Raw genomic sequence first — 20959 nt, 5'->3', positions numbered from 1 at the left:
AAATGCATTTACATATATGCTGCCTTTGGATGCTTAGGGTGGTGGGTTTGTTGTTTAACACTGCACTCAACAATATTCTAGCTACATGGTAGTGGTCTGTCAGTAAGCATGTCTGGACCAACAAGCTTGAGTTGCTTCAGACCCATTCTACCCCAGACCTTCGTGGGTAGGATAGAGAGAAGATGTAGTGACATAAATGCTCCTTGTAACTTGATGGTGAAGTCTAGTTTATTATTGATTAGGCTGATGTGCCCTGTTAAGATAAATAAACAATGTGCAAAAGGATAAATAATAATGTATGGTACATTTGGCAATGTCAAACTTTATTACATATGATGGAGCATTGTCAGCATGTACAATATCACCTAAGAGGCACATTATTCCTTTCTTTCCACAATACAAATATGTTAGGTCTGAAAAGAGAACTACTTTATATTTCACATAATCCAGTGAAGAAATACTGTGTGTAGAACTGGAGCCTGATGTTTTTTTCAAGTAAAGTTTTGAGGTACAAAGTATATGCATTTATATCCAACATACAGTTGTCCATGAGAGTATGTATGAAAGATACATGATATTTATGAGTCAACAAAGGAATGTCTACAACAGTAACAGCTTTTTTTGTTCAGATGAAACCACAAAGTGAGAGATCATTTATAAATATATAACTATTTCAAAATGTTTTGAACTCCCAAACACACTAACTGGTACTGAAATACAAAAACATCAGAGATTTAGTTCATATAACAAACTAATAATGACCATTCCTGCCAAGCTCACTTAAATCTGATTACATGAAAATCTGAGAACAATCCCCACAAAGATGAATTTTCTGATCTGTCATTCAGCTGTCAGGCTTCTGAATTTTGTATCTATTACAAAGGAAACCCAATATGAATGCTATGCTCTCTAAATGTAAAAACAAGTCCCATCACAGGATTTTTGTGTGGGTATTCTTTAAATAGATTTTAAAAGCATTCAAATGAAGGTGGCAGAGAAATGATGTATAATTGGATTGGCTCAAGAGCTTAAGCATCCTTCACTTACGACTGGGATAGCGAAGTTCACTTAGGGTTCAAAGGATGAGCCCTTCTTTAGCGACATTACTAATGTTCAATGTACAGCAAGAGATATGATCAAAGATACTGTTTAATCAAAATAAGAACGCACCACAGATATACTTACATTTACTTGGAGAGATATGCATAAACATCTAACAAAAATATCTGTTGTCCTAAAAGTCCTACATATTCACCATTGCTTACATGAACATCAGATACAGTTATACTTGCAGAACATGGATACTTATGCATTTTATAAAATAAGAGTATGGACAGTGTCATTGGTAATGAATACATAAACGTTGATTCTATTAAAGTTTAATCTATGTGAAAAACCACCACAGGTCTTCGCTTTTAAAAATATGTTCCAGACAGCTATTCATTCAAAAGGTAGTGAGCAGTGTGGGTCATCAATGTAAATGTATTTATTGTTTATAAAATGAGATATATGAAAACCAAGAGTGAAAAATCTAACTGTTTCAGCAAAATAAGAAATAAAACATTTCACTATTCATTTTCATGCACAATAGCATGTACTTGCATCTGCATGTTATATTTCGCAGTGATATATGACCTCCTATATGCATGATACTTCAATTAGGACAGACATGTTCATGCCGACCATTAATGGCTTTAAGGAAAGTGTGTTAGCCACTGTCACTACTGAACATGACTTTCTATTATACTTTAGCAGATTTTGATTTACTTTCATCAGTCTAATGCCAATGTTTTTCTTAGAGAATTACTTCGTGCAAATGATTGCCACCAAAGTAAACATATACTTCCAAAACAATCATGACAATCATAAAATTGTCGAATTGGATAGAAAAATATATCTTAGTCTTAGTAATTTACAAGACACAAAAAGACACTGTTTGATTTTTGACAATGTAATTAAATTTTGGGATCAATTACCATCTCTCTTTTATCAATGCAATTCAGAAAGCTATCAAGAATAAAATAACACATGTAACTGTCACAAACTTGTTCCAACCATTTCACTGTTGTAAAAGCTGTTTAAAACAAGAACCACATACCACAGTGTAGAATTTAAAACTCTTTAGAGAGAAATGTATTAACAAGACACAAAAAGTTGTAAATGTTAAAACAGTTGTACACTAAATCTTGGTTGCAAGAAGATGAAATATCTAACACTGCTTGACAAGTACACCTTCCATGTGACAATGTCTGCTGACATCCTCCTCAATTTCTCAACCATGTGTGCATCAGATGACAAAGAATTACACAAATGTCATGTGACAAAACACTGGTTCAAGTCTTAATGAATGCAATATTGCAGAAACCAATTATAGTTTAAGACATTCCTCCAAAGCCAGGAAACAATTATGTTATTTCAGGAAAAATATCCACTGCTCTTCCTGGAATGTGTACTTAAGACTCTGGATCCCACAAATGGCTCCGTACATTTCAAGAACTGTGTCTGGGTCAACAATGTGAACAATAACTTGTGTTGACTTTTTGTCTTAGTCCTTGGATGAATATTGATAACATGAAATGAAAATATCTGACTCTGCACTGACTGATGTCCTGTCTTTGCCACTTGTCCACTTGTATGACAGGCAGATATAAAGAACTGTGCATCAGACCACACTTGAGAATGGTGTTCAAGGTGTCCATCCTATGTCTGCGTATTTGGTCAATATAAGTTGTCAGCATTGGCATTACGGGGCTTCTTTATCTTGTCCATATTTTTATGGATGATATCATAAAGACTCGCCTGAAAAACAAAAGGAGAAACATAAAGAGGATAATCCTTCTTCAATGTATAGAACATCATTATGGGTCTCAGTGTACAAGCTGTGTGACAGGGACATTCTAACCTGGGTCACAACAGGATTACCAAACCAGCAAGAGTCATCAGAAGATGACATATCCCCCGGCCCCCACATGTTTGAAAGGACAAATCATCTGACAGTTACTCATTGTTTTCTTAGACAAAGTTTGAATTGTTTCCATGGAATTAATGAAAATTATAAATGCTATATATCTGTAATCAGCAATTTCAAGATCTGTCTCATATATCTGCCGAGATCTGTTGAAAGATATGAAATGGTTTTTGTGTTGTACTCTGGGAACTAAGCCCATCCCTCCCTTTTGAGACGAAGTTTGAAAGGTTTCCATGGAAACCAAGAAAATGATAAATCACAAAAACCTGTACATAGCAAAAGGCACCACTCTGGGGTCTGCCACACGTATCTACCAAATGTTACTGACAGATATTAAGAAGTTTTTGAGTTCTGCTCCAGAAACGAAACACACCTCTCACTTTTGAGAGTACGTCAAAAACATTTCCATGAAAACCAAGAAAATGATAAATCACAAAAGACTGTTTATAGCAAAAGGCACCACTTCAGCTTCTGACTGACATCAGTTTTGTAGCAAAACATTGAACGGTTTTTGAGTTCTGCTCCAGAAACGAAGTCACAATTTCTAGATCTGTCTCATATGTCTGCCAAGATCTGTTGAAAGATATGAAATGGTTTACGAGTTGTAGGTTCAGATTGATATATCTACCAAGTTCTGCAGAAAAATATTGAACGGTTTTTGAGTTCTGCTCTGGGAACGAAGCCCACCCCTCCATTTTGAGACTAAGTCCGAAAAGTTTCCACGGAAACCAAGAAAATAACACATCACAAAAACCTTTAAAAACCACTCTGGGGTCTGTAACACATATCTAGAAAGTTTTACCAACAGATACTAAGAAGTTTTTGAGTTCTGCACTGGAAATGAAACACACCTCTCACTTTTGAGACTATGTCTGAAACATCTCCTTGGAAACCAAGAAAATAATAAATCACAAAAACCTGTAAATACCAAAAGGCACCACTATAGGTTCTGATTGATATATCCACCAAGTTTTGCAGAAAAATATTGAACGTTTTTTTGAGTTCTGCTCCGGAAACAAAGCCCATCCCTCCCTTTTGAGACTAAGTCTGAAACGTTTCCATAGAAACCAAGAAAATAATAAATCACAAAAACCTGTAGAGAGCAAAAGGCACCACTTTGGGGTCTGCAACACATATGTGCCAAGTTTTACAGACAGATATTAAGAAGTTTTTGAGTTCTGCTCCGGAAACGAAACACACTTCTCACTTTTCAGACCAGGTCCGAAACATTTCCATGGAAACCAAGAAAATAATACATCACAAGATCCTGTACATAGTGAAAGGCACCACTTCAGCTTCTGACTGACATATCTACCAAGTTTTGCAGAAAAATATAGAACGGTCTTTGAGTTCTGCTCCGGAAACGAAACACACCTCTCACTTTTGAGACTATGTCTGAAACATTTCCAAGGAAACCAAGAAAACAATAAATCACAAAAACCTGTAAATACCAAAAGGCACCACTTTAGGTTCAGATTGATATATCTACCAAGTTTTGCTGAAAAATATTGAACACCAAAATGTTCCATGGAAAAACAAAACAAATATAAATGCCAAAAATCTGTAAATAGCAAAAAGGCACAACCACAGGCTGAGATTAGTATATCTATCAAGTTTGGTCTACAAATATTGAACGGTTTCTGAGTTATGCTCTGGAAACAAAATGATTACTGCCGGATGGACAGACAAGGCGTTAACTGTATCCTCCCACATTACATGCCAGGTGGATAACAAATACACTAGTATATGACTCAACACAGTACAACATAAACTAATGCTCTGCTTGAACTTACATAGTGGTTCCTTAGTTCACAACAGGTTAAGCGTAGACACACATACTCTTTTTCATCAAGCTCGTTGACAGATCGCCGATAGTCTTCCTGAAAAGTATATTTGAGAGGATAACATTAACAGGCAATTATTGATGCCCTAATCTGTAGCCATTAACTGTACTAAGAAGTCTACACAATAATGGTTCTCTGTGTTCTCAGGCAGTCTCATTGGCATGATTCAGAGCTCCAGATAAAGTTTTGGCCGTGTGGTTGCAATACCCAAACATTTGAAACAAAGTGAGTATTTCTATTTTCAAGTGGGTATCTATTTACTTAGATACTCATCATGTTTTTAAAATCTGTGTATTCTTTTCAAATAAGTATAACTGACACAACATTTTATTCAATTTTTGTTAGGACAGAATCATCCCCAAAATACTAAATTCTATCTTTATCTTTATTCACTTATGCTAGAAGAAATAACATGTGCCTTAGTTGTCATCCTTATTGATGTAAAACAAGATACCAAGATGGAAGTTAGATGATTAACAACTATGTCTTTACTCTGACAGTTAGGTTTCCTTTTTAAAAAAAACCCCCAAAACTTGTTCCCATCGTGTTGTTTCCCTTCCATGCCACAAATAGGTAATGTTACAGTTACAAGTTCATTACAAAATATCAACAGCAACTGGTTTTGATTGTGAACCACGACCTATTAATTCATCTAGTAGTCCTCTAATGAAGTAGTTGTCTGTTCATGAAGCCTAAAAAAATAGATATTTTACTTTGAACGTGTGGAAGCTTCCTACCACACTTGCCATTGTTGAAATTTTACAAGAAAACAGCTACCTGACTGGTCGCTATTTAAAGATGGGCTAATATTTGAAGGGTTAACAAACCACAATTGGTATTCAACATCTGTTGCCCATTTTTTTTACGTTCATAAGCTTTTTAAATTGCGAATACTTTGAGATGGAAAAATTTTCTATTCAATAGGCTTGAACTGATACGATCACGCAACACGATTTTGATGTACTGGCTAAATATGCATTGTTATTTTGACATAAAGTAACCGTAAACACTTAGGATTTTTCCATACGCTCGCATATTTCTGCTTTTCTACAGCATATTTTACACAAATACCCAGCATATCTGGAGCGCTGATGATTAGATTTCATATAAAGAAAGTAAATAATAGTTTAGAACAGTTAACTCTGTAAGCACATTACTGTGCATGTTGCTTTGTACAGCTGTTTGTTTACTATGATGGCTGCTCATACATTCATTAATTTCAAAACGAATGCTGTGGGCATGCAACCATTGAAAGAAGTTTCCTAAATAGATATTCATTTTTAAGTGCAATACTGGCAACTTGAAGCCGCTTGAATGAGTAACTCTTCAGGCTGGAAGACCAAGCTTTCACAGTTGTGAATCATACAGTGGTTGTTATCAAGAGCACAAAACATTCATGCCTAACAACCAGTTAATTAGCTCACCATGAACACCATGTGTATGGTCATAACATTCCAATGTACAATGAATACGTGTTATAACCAGTTTGTGTAATATCAAGATTTAATTGACACTGCCATCTTCTATCTGTCACTTTGCATCCAAATTTACAAATATCGAGCATTTTAAGTGATATGTAAGTCATTTCAATTATGTCAGCGAGTATTCTGACATGAATTTCAAAATGTCTGCTGAGTAAAACATGAACATCATTAACAGTGTGATTACAGACCAAAGACATGGAAGTCTACGTACAATATGAGGATATTTTGCAACTTTTGACACTATCTTCCCTCTTGTGATGAAATAGCGCGAGATCTGCTCCAGGTATGTTGCGGCTTCACTTTCCACAGTTCTTGCCTCTGACAAGGTCTCTTCCTACATAAAAAAAGAAAAAAAATAGTGTGTGTTTTCATAACTTACCTCCAAGTTTGCTGAATGAAATGGTACCTGGAACAAATGCTGGGTCAATGGATGAACAAACAGAAACCGATAAAGAAAAATCTGCTTTATGTTGTGACTTAACATTATTTGCTTGAAGTTGTTACATATGTGTCAGGTAGATTTTATTGTTATTTGCTCTTATTTGCCATGCTCACTTTAGCTAGAAAAGAGTTTGCTAGATCCTCACTTCAACAAATCCATTATGAAATTAATGTCCTGAGAAGGATCCTGCTGTAATGACTTTCAATTATTATCCCCATATCGCACTTTGACGTTACCTATATAAGAGTCACCAGAAGATGACATATCCCCCCGGCCCACACATGTTTGAGAGGACAAAGAAAGGCAAAATATAGAATGACTTTTGAGTTCTCCTCCCGAAACGAAACACACCTCACACTTTTCAGACTATGTCCGAAACGTTTCCAAGGAAACCGAGAAAATGATAAATCACAAAAACTTGTAAATAGCAAAAGGCACCACTTTAGGTTCTGATTCATATATCTACCAAGTTCTGCAGACAAGAGTCATCAGAAGATGACATATCCCTCCAGCCCCCACATATTTGAAAGGGCAATCATCTGACAGTTACTTATTGTGTTTTTAGACCATGTCTGAATTTTTACCATGGAATTCATGAAAAATATAAATGCCACATATCTGTAATCCATCCACAATAAGTCTAACATTATAAGCAGACATATGTCAGCTCCTCTTTCTCCTACACTTTGAAAAGCTATAGCACCGAAACAGTGCTGTACATAGACACTTCTCGGCTATGACAATGCATGTAGGCAGGGATCAGCTTTCTCTTCATGTTGCTATGGTTTTATGGTAACTACATCAAATTTATATACACTGAAACCTCTGATGTTTTACACACTACTCTACAGCTGAAGTTTTGGAATTAGGCTGGTGCAGCTGGGTTCTTCTCATAGGCTACACCTGGTGCAAGCAGGATAGCAATCTTTAAATTCAGCCCTGTATACTTGCTTGGAAATATTAAGACAATGCAATTGCTACCTACCGTTTTGTCGACTTGTACCCAGAAAAAATGTGCAAATAAAAAAAAAAATTAAAAAAAGATCTTTTGAAAGATATGAAATGGCTTATGAGTTGTGCTCTGAAAACAAAGTCCACAACGTCTTCATGGAACCGAGAAAATAATAAATCACAAAAACCTGTAAATATCCAAAGGCATCACTTTGGGATCTGCTACACATATCTACCAAGTTACAAGTTCTGTAACCCCCCCCTCCATTACATGACGAATTGATTTTTTTCCATACTCAGTTTTCCATTACAGTACCGTCGCATAAATGGGATGATATGGAGATAAGTGACCTTAAATTAGGTAATATCTTTGGCTTACACAGTGGGAGATCAACCTGTTAAATGTTAAAATTGACACTTTTAGTTTAAACGTTTTCATGGAATACAATCAAACTGTCTTTTATATGCACTATATGTATTATCAAAATAAAATTTGAATATTTCATAAGGATCCTTGATCCCATAAAATGTTTCTTGATGAACAAAATATCATGGTTAATGAATGTATCCCTAAGTCCTCTGCTACTCACTTATGAAAACCATGGGTACAGGGTTATTTTACAGTGTTAGGTAGGTGCATTCATGGGACCTTGGGTAAGTATTTGTTGGTATGTCATACTAAATCATGTAAATCTTTACTTCTGTTTCTTACATAAACCACGTTTTATGCCAGTAAGGAGATCATTGGTTTCTAAGTGCAAAACTAAGAAATTACTGATAATGCCTTCCTTGCTTTTGCAAACGCAGCTAGTTAGTGAAATTGGTTGATGAAATGAAGGAGAGGTAAGGTCATGTCCAGGTTTAGGAATTGGAACAAGTATAGCATCAGCTTGGTTATATTCAAATGAAAAGAATCAATTTTATGATTGAAGAGGTTGATTTATCCCCGCCTAATCCCAATATGTCACTTAATTTAAGTTCACGCATCTGCATATTGTCCTCTTTATAGGACACACTTTTGCAGTGTTAAAAAACTACAGAAAATTTTAATTACTGATAAAATGACATGCCATTCCCGTCACTGCTTGCCCAAATATACTAGCACACAAAGTTTGATGAAAATCTAAGACCCTATGTATAAATGGGTTAAATTTTAGTAAACAAACAAAAAAGAAACCAATAATAATAAAGTAAACGACAAATGTTTGGAACATACATAATCTAATCACATACAAAATTGACATTGTTTATACCTGGTTTTCTATAGTTTGCTAGCATAACACAAAGTATTTCATCAATATTACTGTGTCACTTGCCTGAATGGACACTCCAAAATTATTGCCATCTTCTATCTTTGGTATAAGAAAACTGATCCACATCTTGATCTGGAAAATGATTAAATTGGCATCAATAATGAAGAAACATTGACCACAGAACACATGTACCTGTTATGTAACTGAAAGCTAAACAACAACTACCTTTCTTTCTTGCATGCCCCAAAGTTTGGATGACTGTTGTTTAACACATCACTCAGTAATATTCAAGCTAAATGGTGGTGGTCTGTAAAAAATTATGTCCAGACCAGACAATCAAGTGATCAACTGCATGAGCATCCACCTACACAACTGGTATACTATAGGATGACTGGTATAGGATGACATCAAGTAAGCGAGAATGACCATTCAATCCCCTTAGTTGTCTCTTCCAACAAGCATGGGTTACTGAAGACCAATTTTAGCCCAGATCTTCACGTGTACTCAAACCAAAGATTAAACCAGTGAAATAATTAACCTTTAGTTTAATGCAAATACAAAATACAGTAAAGGTTACTCGAAGTTTCTCTGCACAACATAATGATGTTATCAACAAACGACAAGAGATGTTTGCTTACACACGCAACAAAGTCATCTTTATCAACCTTAAAGGCTAAATATTATTTATGAATATGCCTATGAGTTATGATGATGTCAAATGTTTTGGTGTATATATGGCAAAGTGAGGCCCCCCTAAGTGACTGAAGGAATTACGGCAACTTTGAAGGAATTGCATCTCAAATGTAAACAAACGCAGCACACTTGCGAAACAATTGCAGCGATATCAGCAGTTTAGTGATAATAACATAAACTCAACGGCCCTATCGGAAGCAATGTTGGTAATACTTGAAACACGCTCGCATATCTTCAGAGATTTTTCGACTCCGTTCCGTGATTTGTCGGTCGTGTCCTGAAACTCGCACATCAAAACATGGTGTCACTAGGAAGAGCACCCGTCTCGGTGAGTTTCGTTTTCACAATTCCTTCAAATTTGTTGTAATTCCTTTAATTACTTAGTAGGGCCTGAAAGTGGAAGAAAAGTAATGAAAGGTTTCAAAGTTCTGCTCCAGAAAGGAGCACAGCCACCAAATTCAGCTGAAGCCAAAATTGTAGCTTGGAAACACACGCAAAAAACACCCATTTTATTCATAAATCTACAAAAAGGCACTAGTTCATTACTAGATCTACCTATATATGAAATCTCGTGATGAAACAGTGAACAGTTTTTAAGTTCAGTAGGAAAGCACCCTGACTGAATGGATGGTGTATAGGATAATAAGCTATCAATGTATAAGTTTCTTTATGTTCCCCTTAATCACTGCTTCCACACGTTTTTTTCCTATTACTGTTTTCGTATGTGCCTTCCAATCAGCCCTACCATATATATTCAACGGTTCTTGTTGTATAACCTTGTACATCCACTGTATAAACATACCACTTAATCCCTTTGAAATCTGTACATGAAAACATATTACTTATCCTTTTCATCTCTGTACATCTCAGACTGTAATACTATCTCCTGTACTATCATATTCAGAAATTCAGACCATCCAAAAGGCAATAGCAGGCCACCAGAAAAGCATGGTGCAGAAATACTGAATGCTTTTAGAGTTCTGTTCCAGAAAAAAAGCACTACAACCAACTTCACTCTGTGTTGATATTGTTGCCATGGAAACCCAAAATACATTACATTAAGAAATCCAAAACTACCAAAACGCACCAGTAAACCACCAGATCTAGCTATGTTGGCTGCCAAGTATGGTGAAGAAATATTAAACAGTTTGAGAGTTGTACTCCAGAAAAGACAAATATGCACAGACTGAGTCCATTTTAATGCTACCCCCTACACAAACATCTCAACAAAACATGTTGCAGGGGATAACAAACGAGACAGCTACATTGTAATCACCATTTCCTCAATGTTCAATGTAAAACAATGCACTTAACTGACAAAATATAAATTGCTGACCTTAATTAATGATGCAAAGAGCAACATTAACAGACAACAAGTGATACAATCACATATCACAATAACCTTGGAGGTGCCAGTGACATGTGTCTTACAATAGCTGTTGTAGTATGTGTCAACATGTTATGATGTATATATAAAATGATAGTTCTATCAATGTTCAGCAGTAACCAGTAGAAAGAGAACAATCATACCATAGACCCCCTTTACAGAAGATGGTGACCGCTCTGACTTTCCTCTGAGTTCTCAGAAAATGACTACTTAAAATTATGTTTTGAAGTGTCTATCTTAAACCTTTGACTTGGCATGGTGTAACATGTTAGTGAATCTGACTGTGAACCTGTGCCTATGGAAGTGTTAAAATTATATAAATTATAAAAAACGAAGTGTCCCCATCTTGTGACCAAGAGTCTTTGAAAACAATTAACAAGAATCATGATGAAGAAGTACATGGACATACTAACTCTCTAATGTCAATAATCCCCTTGCAGTTATAAAAAAATCTCCTATAGGAGCGAAAATTGCAAAAAATGCTTAAAGCAGTCTCGTTTCACAGTTCTGCTAATGGTCATGCATGTGAAATTTACTTCCCATCTAAAGTGTAGACTCACTAGAGTAAATATAGCCGCTTACATCAGGCAACTGTTCTAAACTACATTTTGCAAAATATTCCATACTGTTAAAAGGTACTGTTTACACATGAACTAATATATCGTAAAACAAATTCACAACTTTGAAAAGATTATTGTCAGCAATTCTTAACAAAACTTTACCCCAAAACACAGCTGTTCACATGCTCGATATTTGTACGTGTTTTTCAGCAATTTGTTGCATGATCCCTCTGCAACTGTTCTAATGATATACATATTATAGTGAGTGTTTCAAGCGAGTCTAAACTTTTGATGGAAGTATTGATACAAGAAATCATGTCATGAAGAATCTTTGCAAACCCTCATTGATAATCGAAATCAACTCACCAAATTAGCATGTTCAATAAGATCCCTTATTAAAGGTTTCATCTTCTCAGACAAGTCAACGATGTGTTTGTTACAGGGAGCCAGTCCATTAGGAAGAGCTAACACTCTCGTCCCTGAAGAACAAAACATAATGTCAGCTCCTACAGGACCATTTTACTAACATCAATCTTTTACCCATATTTCAATTTCAGTTTGTTTATTCCGCATGTGTGGCCCCTGGCCCATGTACAGCAGGTTGGCTGCAGCCATAGTACACAGTGAAAATAAAGTTGTAATTTAATGACAACGTTTGTATCATTAAAATTTAGATACCATAAGACTGATGAAACTACTTTTTATATTGTAGGATCTACAGACAAACAGTAGGTATTTAGAGCATAAGCTTTCACAGGCTGGACATAAAACAAAATGAAATTCATCTTCAGTCATGTCTAGCTTACACTCTCTACACAGTCACAGTGATCTCATTTGCTGTAATATCCCCTATATACAGATGATACAAGCAACTGGTTGGAATTTGCATATTACAAAATTTGATATCACAGACATAGTGCATAGTGAACATAAAGTTGTAGCTTAACAACAATGTTTGTATCAATTTATGGATGGAATATCAAATAATAAACAATCTGCCAGAACATCCTTTCAGATGAGTAATGTTAGCTTTTTTGGTGAGAGTGAAGTTGGTTATATACATCCCTCTCTACCTTGTTGATTGTGGTAAGCAGCCTCTGTTACAGAGACAGCTCAAAGGTTTATTGACACCCAGTGTTTACGAATGGTGGTTCAAAGTAACAGGACATTGGGTCCTGTAAGTTTCAGACGTCTGTCTGACTACTGAAAATTAACAGGACCCACAGAATAAAATTATACACACATTTCAGATTTAACATTTCTCATAATTGGCATTGAAATTATTAACATTATATAATGACAAACATTATCAGTCATTGTAATATATTCAGTCAGACACTGGGGCCATCAGGTTGGGGACTTCTGTCTGACCATTGGCAAATGTGCCAGATTTGTCAGACGGTCAGACACTATTCGTGAACACTGGACACCTGTATGTCTGCCTGCCTGTCTGTTAAAGACAATATGCAATACACAGCTTCAATCATTGACCAGATACAATTCGAACTTTGCAAACAAACTACAACAATTTTTCTCAGATTACTGGATCTGACGGAAACTGATGCAAACTATTGTCAGTTTCAAGTCCTGTTTTGTACTTGGACGAATGACAGTTTCGACTCACGCAGTTGTTGACCATCTGTACTGAGACCTTTCGTCATTGGATCGAACACAAATTCAGAGAACATGTATTTACAAAACCCAACTTCTCTATATACATTCTTTATGGATAACAACTTCTAGTGTATATGATTTTGTTTGACAACAGTATATGAATCCACACTGAAACGACGCATCAAGTACAATAAAAGAAGTTGTTATCCATAAAGAATTTTACTTTCTTGTGAGTGAGTGAGTTTAGTTTTACGCCGCTTTTTAGCAATATTCCAGCAATATCCATGCGGGGGACACTAGCAATTGGGATTCACACATTGTACCCATGTGGGGAATCGAACCCGGGCCTTCGGCGTGATGAGCGAACGCAGTGACCAGGCTACCCCACCGCCTCTTACTTTCTTGTGACTCGCCATACTTCTAAAATGCCCATCAAACAGATCATCTTTCTGTACACACAATGAGCCCTCAGCGTATCAGCAAATGAACCAGCCAATCAGAAGTTGTCGTTACACTCGAGTGCACATCCACCCGCCATGACTGGGTTCGGTCTCCCAAGGACTTCATTTCGAGGGAAGTAAGCCAAAGTCCGAAATATTGCACTTTTGAATCACGATTGTATGCTTATAATTTTCTTTATTTGTTTTTTTCCAAGCAGCAATGTATATTATATGTCATGAATAACTGATATTTGTGTTTTAATAATGTTTGATTTTTTGGTTGCATGTGACCTTTAAGTTATGACCACTTCAATTGATCTTTTCAAGACATAAACAAAAATTCAACAGTTCATTTTGGAAAAGTCCATGGAATAATAATTTCTGTTGTTAATAACCCTTTTCATAAAATTACTGGCATAGCAGCAATCACATTCTAACAACTGAAAGCCATCTAGTTTTACAAGGCAGTCATTAGTCGACAAATTATACCTGATATACTTTCGCCATTGTCAGAAGAGACTTCAACTTTCCTTTTTTTTGATGATGGCTGAAAAAAAGGATAGTCATGATGAATGTCTCTAAAAAATTTACATTATCAGATAACTGCTAAAGCAAACTGTGAAGGCACAATAAAAAAGATCATTGCAAATTGCTCTGTATATGCTGCAGTCCACTTGAAACTTGACTAAACTTCCACAGCGAAGAGAATTAAAGAAATATGGATTTTTCCACCATCTCTTACATACTCAGTGTAACTGATATTGCCTCTTTTTGTAGATATTACCATTCACATTAATTTATATGTGTTGAATTTAGGAATCGTAGGAGAAGGATACTCCAAGTCTCATATGGTATGAAAATATTGGAACACCCTAAGCCTTTTCCTTTCAATAAATACGTAATTTTCTGATTAATAATGATATTTTATACTTATCCTGACTCATGCTTATTATGCTTGTCCCCTTCTTCTATCCGAACATAGCAGAACATGTGAATCCCTTGAAGTTCCCTTCATTAAAGAGGACGTAAAATCATTACTTGCCCATGAGTAGCCTCCCTTGAGCCCATGCATTTTGGTGCACAAATCAGTCACATGACATGCCATGCTCTCCACTCTTTCCAAATACTTGCCCCAGACAGATTTGCAGGGAAATCCAGAGTGTCATGAGAGGGGAGAAAAGGAGAGTTGACTTCTTGAGTCAGGATAAGTATAAAATAGCCATCTTAATCAGAAAATTGCACATTTTTCCTTTTCCTGACTCATGCTTATTACGCTTGCCAGAATCTGACGAAATCAGTGGTGTGTAATGACACATCCTGGAATCTCTGGTTGTCATGTACTTCACATCCTCCTATGGGAACTTGAAACTGCACTGTAAATGTGCAAACTTTCAACTTTCGTTCTTGTATCTTGGGGGTACCACAATTGCCAAAACATCTTCGGGCCAGGAAGCTCAGCGCCAGTTGTTTTCGTATCGGGCCAACAGTTACATATATGTGCAGACCCTTATGACCTTCAGCAAATCATCTGTCAGTTATTTCTCAACTGGAATGTTTCCCTTTTCTAACATTCAAGAATCATCAAAGATCCACCATTTTACGATAGCTTACAGTTGTACTTCCTGGTATTTCAGCACTTTGGTATTGTAATGTCAACACTAGTCTAATAAATAAAAACTCATCTGTGCGTCATAGGCTTCATTCGGTTTTGTAGAAACAGCGTGAAACTGTATACAATGTGGTCTCTTTAGGAGATAAACATCATGTGTTGGTCAATTTCTGGGTGTTATTGAGTATTTGAAGCACGGGAATGCATTTCAAATGAAATATTCCCGTGCTTCAAATACTCATTAACACCCGGAAATTGTCCAACATATGATGTTTATCGACATTGTAAACAAAAAAGTAAACCAAAGGGGTTTTACTGTCTGCACTCGTTTACATCGAGTAGGGGTACAGCAGTGAAGTGTCATCAGTTGGCTGTTTCAGCTGGTTCCCATGGTAGCATCTGGAGTCGCTCATTTGTGACGTCATTCTAACTCTACGTCACAATATGATTTGAATGAAGTCACCACTGTTGATGACATAACAAAACAATTGTCTACGTGTCAATACGCAGTGAATAGTCTTGCAGTTTCCGGGAATCTAATACCATTTGATCATGTTTTTCAACCAATCAGATTACAGAACACAGTAACTTTTGGTTTACAATTTGTCTTATTGGATTGACTTTAACCAAATGGACATACAGATTTCATTCAGGGCCTGTAGATTTTAAAGCCTGCAGATAGCAGCAGGCCCTGGTGGTAAATTGAAGTATTGCAAACACTGGGTGCAGAGAAGGCAGAAACTTCTTTGGGTTGAGTATCAGTATATGCTGACCCTGATATTTAGTTGCTTTATCAAATGCTGTGTGTAGATTCTCCTGAACTCTAGATATAGGTTCAATCAGCGGTATGGTGAGCGTATCAAAATCGCTGCCAATCATCTTATAAGTACGCACGTCAGATTCCTTGGAAGGTGATTCTAATTCCAAAAAATGAGCAATCCAAGATGTTACTTCTGTGTCTGGAAAAATGGCATCCTATTTATCCTCATAGTGGTAGGAGTCTGTGCGTGATGCATGCAGGTGAGTGATCCTGATGACCGTCTCCAGGTGAATCCCACGGTGAGTCAGCTCAGCGATGATTCCTGCACGCAGAGTTATGATGATCCTCAAGGTCTCATTAAGGTCTCAGACTGTAAACTTCTGCTGTCCTGCAACACAGGCTTGGACTGGATACTGGCATGTGAGTTACAGCGCAGGTTTTCATCATCTAGAAGGTGAGCTTCTGATCGGCTGTCTGTAATAACTTCGTGCAGGACCCCATGACTACTGCAATCTTGGTCCAGTTGCGTCGATGCAATTGTAGTACTGTGGAGCTCTGGCAGCCTTTTCTTCTGCACTGAATCTTGTGTTTGTGATGGCTGTAGGGGTTGAATCAGCTTTTCTGTCAGAGTAGAAACTGTTGCCGTCACACTAGCTGTTGTAACGGGTCGACAGAGGATTGGAACCTCTGGTAGCAGGATCAAGGGTTCATCAAAAACGTCTTCTTCGTGTGGTGGGAGTATCTCGGAACAGAAGGACCTCAACTTCTGTGAAGAACTTGACGAAGTCTTCGAAGTTGATAATTTCTTCTTCTCAAGCGCTGATGTAGACTTGTGGTTCTTAGTCTGAGATGACAGCAACTTGGAAGACGATGATCTCTTCTGACTGGAGAAGGCATATCCCACAGCACCACATGACTGTCCATGGGAGCCGCTAGGCGATTCATTGAAGTGTTGAATTTCAGCATCAGTTAACAAACGATTACTAGTGCTTTTATTAGTACTTTTACCCAACATGACATGGTTATGCCTTCTGTTATAATCCTTTGCACACTAAAGAACAGCAAATATATAAGGACTGAACTGTTGAATAGTCAGTGCAAGAAGCACAATATAAATGCAAGTCAAACGCCGACAACTGATATTTGCAACGCAAACAAGTTTTCATCAATTGTTATGAAACATACGACAATGAGTTAAAATGGCAAACAAATTAAGTACAATTTGGGAATAATTTACGTACAATTTGGTAAAAATGTTGTAACATGATGCAAATATACTGGTAAAAAACCGAATACAGCTGTAATTTAGTTGATTATAAGGCCGAATCTAGTAAAGGATATGTCTTCGTGTCCATCCTCTAGGGTGAATAAGGAGAGAGTGAAGAGCATGGCATGTTATGTGACTGATTAGCTTGCCAAAATGGATGGGCTCAAGGAGGGTTATTCGAGGGTGAGTAATGATTTTATGTCTGCTTTAATGAAGGGAACTTCAAGGGATTCATGTGTTCGACTATGCTTGGATAGAAGGACAAGACAAGCATAATAAACATAAGTCAGGATAAGGAAAATAATGACACCCTCCAGATATTCGTATACAATTCATCTCTGAAATATATGACCTGTGACCATAAGCAACAGGATCAGATCCAATGGTCCTGTTTCACAGACTAAGGTTAGAGCTGGTGCTGTTGTAAGTCTCTGTTTAAACATGGGGCTTATGATTGTCTATGTACGCAGATCACTTTGTGGAATAGTTGGGTTTTGGTTGGTTGGGTTGTTGTATAACACCACACTCGTCAATATTCCAGCTACATGGTGATGGGCTGTTGTGGACTGATACTGGACCAGACAAGCCAGCTATCAAGAGCATGAGCATCAATCAATGCAAGTGTGAATACATAAGAAAATCTATATGATAATAATTGTCATAATCTTCAACACCAGTAAACTAAGTGAGTGTTCTGGGTTCCATTATGGATATGCACCTACAATAGATGGCACAAACATCAACTACATACCTGGAAGTTGAGCTAGGTTTTACTTGTACAACATAGATTGAAAGGGTATGAAATGGTCATACTAATACTGGGTATACAAAGCATCAATTTTTCATGCTGTTTTGATGATCTTTTTGCAATGTCAACTTTGAAAAGCGAGCATGGTGCTGCAGTTGGGCAGTGGAATCATGCATTTTCATCCACATGATCTTATCTAATTACTCATACTAATATATAGTTTGCAACAGGGTTAAAGTAACAACTTGCCCAAATCTAAAAGACATCCAGCACAAAGCGGGCTGTAAATATCAGAAGGGTCATTTCATATTAGTTGGTACACTTTCTGTATGTAAATCAACTCAGAATTTCCATTGTTTCCCTGAAATGATTCTCACTTGTTTGACAGGTGATCCGTCACGTAACACTGGCACAGGAAAATCTGTGGGTTGCAGGATTTGTTAGCTACCCTATCTCATTGATTAGTAATGCTGATGATGTGTTAAACTACAAACAGTAGCAACTAAATATGTTCATAGTGCTTATGAAATGAAAAGTTTACAACACACAAAAGCATCCTTATCATGTCAAAATTGTTTGTGTTTGATTATGAGAAAACATGATCGACTGTTTGGGAGTTTCAGTCAGTGCAGCCAGTCTTCAATCATTTCAATTATTCAGAACAACACTCATAAGTAGACTGTTAAGCTGAGTTCAACTGTAGCAGAGAGACAGTTGACATGAGCTGACATGGTACATGTGAACTATTCATGAACTAATGTCCAACCTCTTCTGTGTCGGGAAGCAGCAGCACAGGATCTGGCACAGGGATGTTTAAATCATTGTGGACTTCAGACAACTTGGTCAGGTTCATGGACTGAAACACAAGTTATACATTACTCAAAAAATGTATATTTCAAGCATTTAAGGAGAGAAATCCACATGTGGAACAAGGCACAAAATAAAGGAAAAGACAAAGTAAACTTTTCTATGAAAGGTTAATAAAGAAATTAAAGTACATGGGGACTCAGGGCATATCGTTTCCTCCCATCCCCATGCATCGCCCCAATATTACCATGTCCTGATTGATCTTTCTTAAAAGAAAACTAGACATATTTGCAGCTCCCTTAATATTAAGTCATCATCATATTAAGAGCTCCTTTACATCCTCAAAACAGATAGAAATTTAAGATCTTAAAAGATGCAAGTACACTGACTTTCATCACTGAAGTTTAGATTAATTCTTAAATCTTCACTTCCACCAATTAAACTTTGTGAACGCACGACCAAATCACCTATCCTGCATAATAGTAATAAGGTGAATGAGTGAGTGAGTGAGTTTAGTTTTATGTCTCTTTAAGCAATTTTCCCGCAATATCACTGAGGGGGCACCAAAATGGGTTCAACACATTATGCCCATGTGAGGAATTAAACCCATGTCTTCAGCGTGACAAATGAGCACTTTTACCACTAGGCTTCACCACCACCGCCATAGTGAGAAGGAAGAACATATGGAAGAACAAAAAGGACCAGTACGTTACAGCCATGTCACTGTTGCTCACCGAAGTATATTGATGCTTTTAAACTAAGTGGTTATCAGACTGTATCTGCTGGCTGACACGGTTCTGATGAGTGATATCTTATGGATACAGACTTCAAATCCATAGCATGAAAGAGTCCAGGACCATCTACTGTAAGACACATGTGCAAAGCTCTAGCTGCTGAACACATAGGAAGAAGCAGGTCTGTGTTTCTTGACAACTGTAGGAGGTGCACTCATTTTATTTTATCCAGGATATAAAACCATACATGCCCATGGCATTACCATGCTACCCCTTTAAAACTATACGCAACAAACTAAATTTGTTTAGAGATCAATTAGTCACAGTAAATTTGTACAAACATTTACAAAATAAACTTTATCAAAATTAACTACTGGTCTTACTATAAGGAGTTCAAAAAGATAAAAGAGCTTAATAGTTGGTCTGAGGAAAATGACTGGAGCAGACTGATTGATACAGCAAGCATTGCAAAACTAAAATATGCACCAGAACAAAGTTTCATGCTAAAGAGCTACCAAATTAACATATATATGATGTAATATGTAATATAACAATCTGCATATACACAACTATTTGACTAATTACTACTGAAGCTGCAATCCGTGTTAGACCACAGCATTGAAACTGCCTTACTGCGAGTACAGAAAAATATTCTCTGTTCTATGGATTCTATGGGTGCTGCTGTGTTGGTACTTCTCTACTTATCCGCTGCATTCAATACAACTGATCACACAATCCTGTTGACACATCAGGAAGACTGTGTCAGTATTACAGGTCATGCCCTCATGAGGATTATATCCTATCTAACAGGATGTTTCCCAACTGTGACTGTCGAGGGAGTAAGGTCCCAGAAGCAGAAACTGGCATTTCAAGTACCTGATTGTGCCAAGTGTGTGTGCTAGAAACCTCAGGAGTCCTTTTTGATTCAGAACTGACCCTTGTGAGGTATGTCCACATGGTGTAAAACAGCTTACTACCATATCAGGAACACTGGTCAGATGTCTCAACCTGAAAGATGTTAAATCCCTTCTCCATGCCTTTGCAACATCCAGGCACAATTATAGCAACAGTCTTTTGTTTGGATGCAGAAGTAACTTTTTAGCCAAGCTTCAGCAAACACTCAGCAGCCAGAATGATTATCCACAAAAAGAAGTAAAAGCATACAACACCTGTACTCAAGGAACTACATTGGTTACCAATAAGGTAGAGGATTGAATTCAAACTCCTATTGTTTGTCTCCAAGGCGCTCAATGGCCTTGCTCCTGATTACATCCACGAGCTCATCAGCCCTTATCACCAGAGGAGGACATTACAATCTATGTCCACTCTCCTAACTACTGTGCCTGTGATATGTACCATCACTCACGGAAATTCTGCAAAGCATTCTGCAAAGCAGGT

The 20959-nt window shown here is 37.0% G+C and overlaps 1 protein-coding gene across 5 annotated transcripts in view; it reads right to left on the bottom strand.

The window, feature by feature from the left end:
* Positions 1–302: 302 nt before the first annotated feature.
* Positions 303–20959, bottom strand: part of LOC137255922 (proteasome activator complex subunit 3-like) — a 28035-nt gene continuing 7378 nt past the window's right edge. For 3 of the 5 annotated variants that reach the window (XM_067793516.1, XM_067793517.1, XM_067793513.1), the window contains exons 4-10: positions 18787–18876; positions 14126–14183; positions 11949–12061; positions 9006–9074; positions 6508–6630; positions 4762–4848; positions 303–2799 (exon numbers count right to left, since the gene is read on the bottom strand). In XM_067793516.1, the coding sequence (XP_067649617.1) occupies positions 2719–2799; positions 4762–4848; positions 6508–6630; positions 9006–9074; positions 11949–12061; positions 14126–14183; positions 18787–18876 (621 nt within the window). In that variant the 3' untranslated portion in view covers positions 303–2718. Of the gene's footprint in view, positions 2800–4761; positions 4849–6507; positions 6631–9001; positions 9075–11948; positions 12062–14125; positions 14184–18786; positions 18877–20959 lie in introns of all 5 variants that reach the window. The other 2 variants (XM_067793512.1, XM_067793515.1) reach the window with 1 other exon arrangement.

Source organism: Haliotis asinina, chromosome 11 (assembly GCF_037392515.1).
Source record: "Haliotis asinina isolate JCU_RB_2024 chromosome 11, JCU_Hal_asi_v2, whole genome shotgun sequence".
Taxonomy (NCBI): domain Eukaryota; kingdom Metazoa; phylum Mollusca; class Gastropoda; order Lepetellida; family Haliotidae; genus Haliotis; species Haliotis asinina.
Note: the sequence above shows the minus strand (reverse complement) of the source record. Positions and strands in the feature narration are given on the sequence as shown.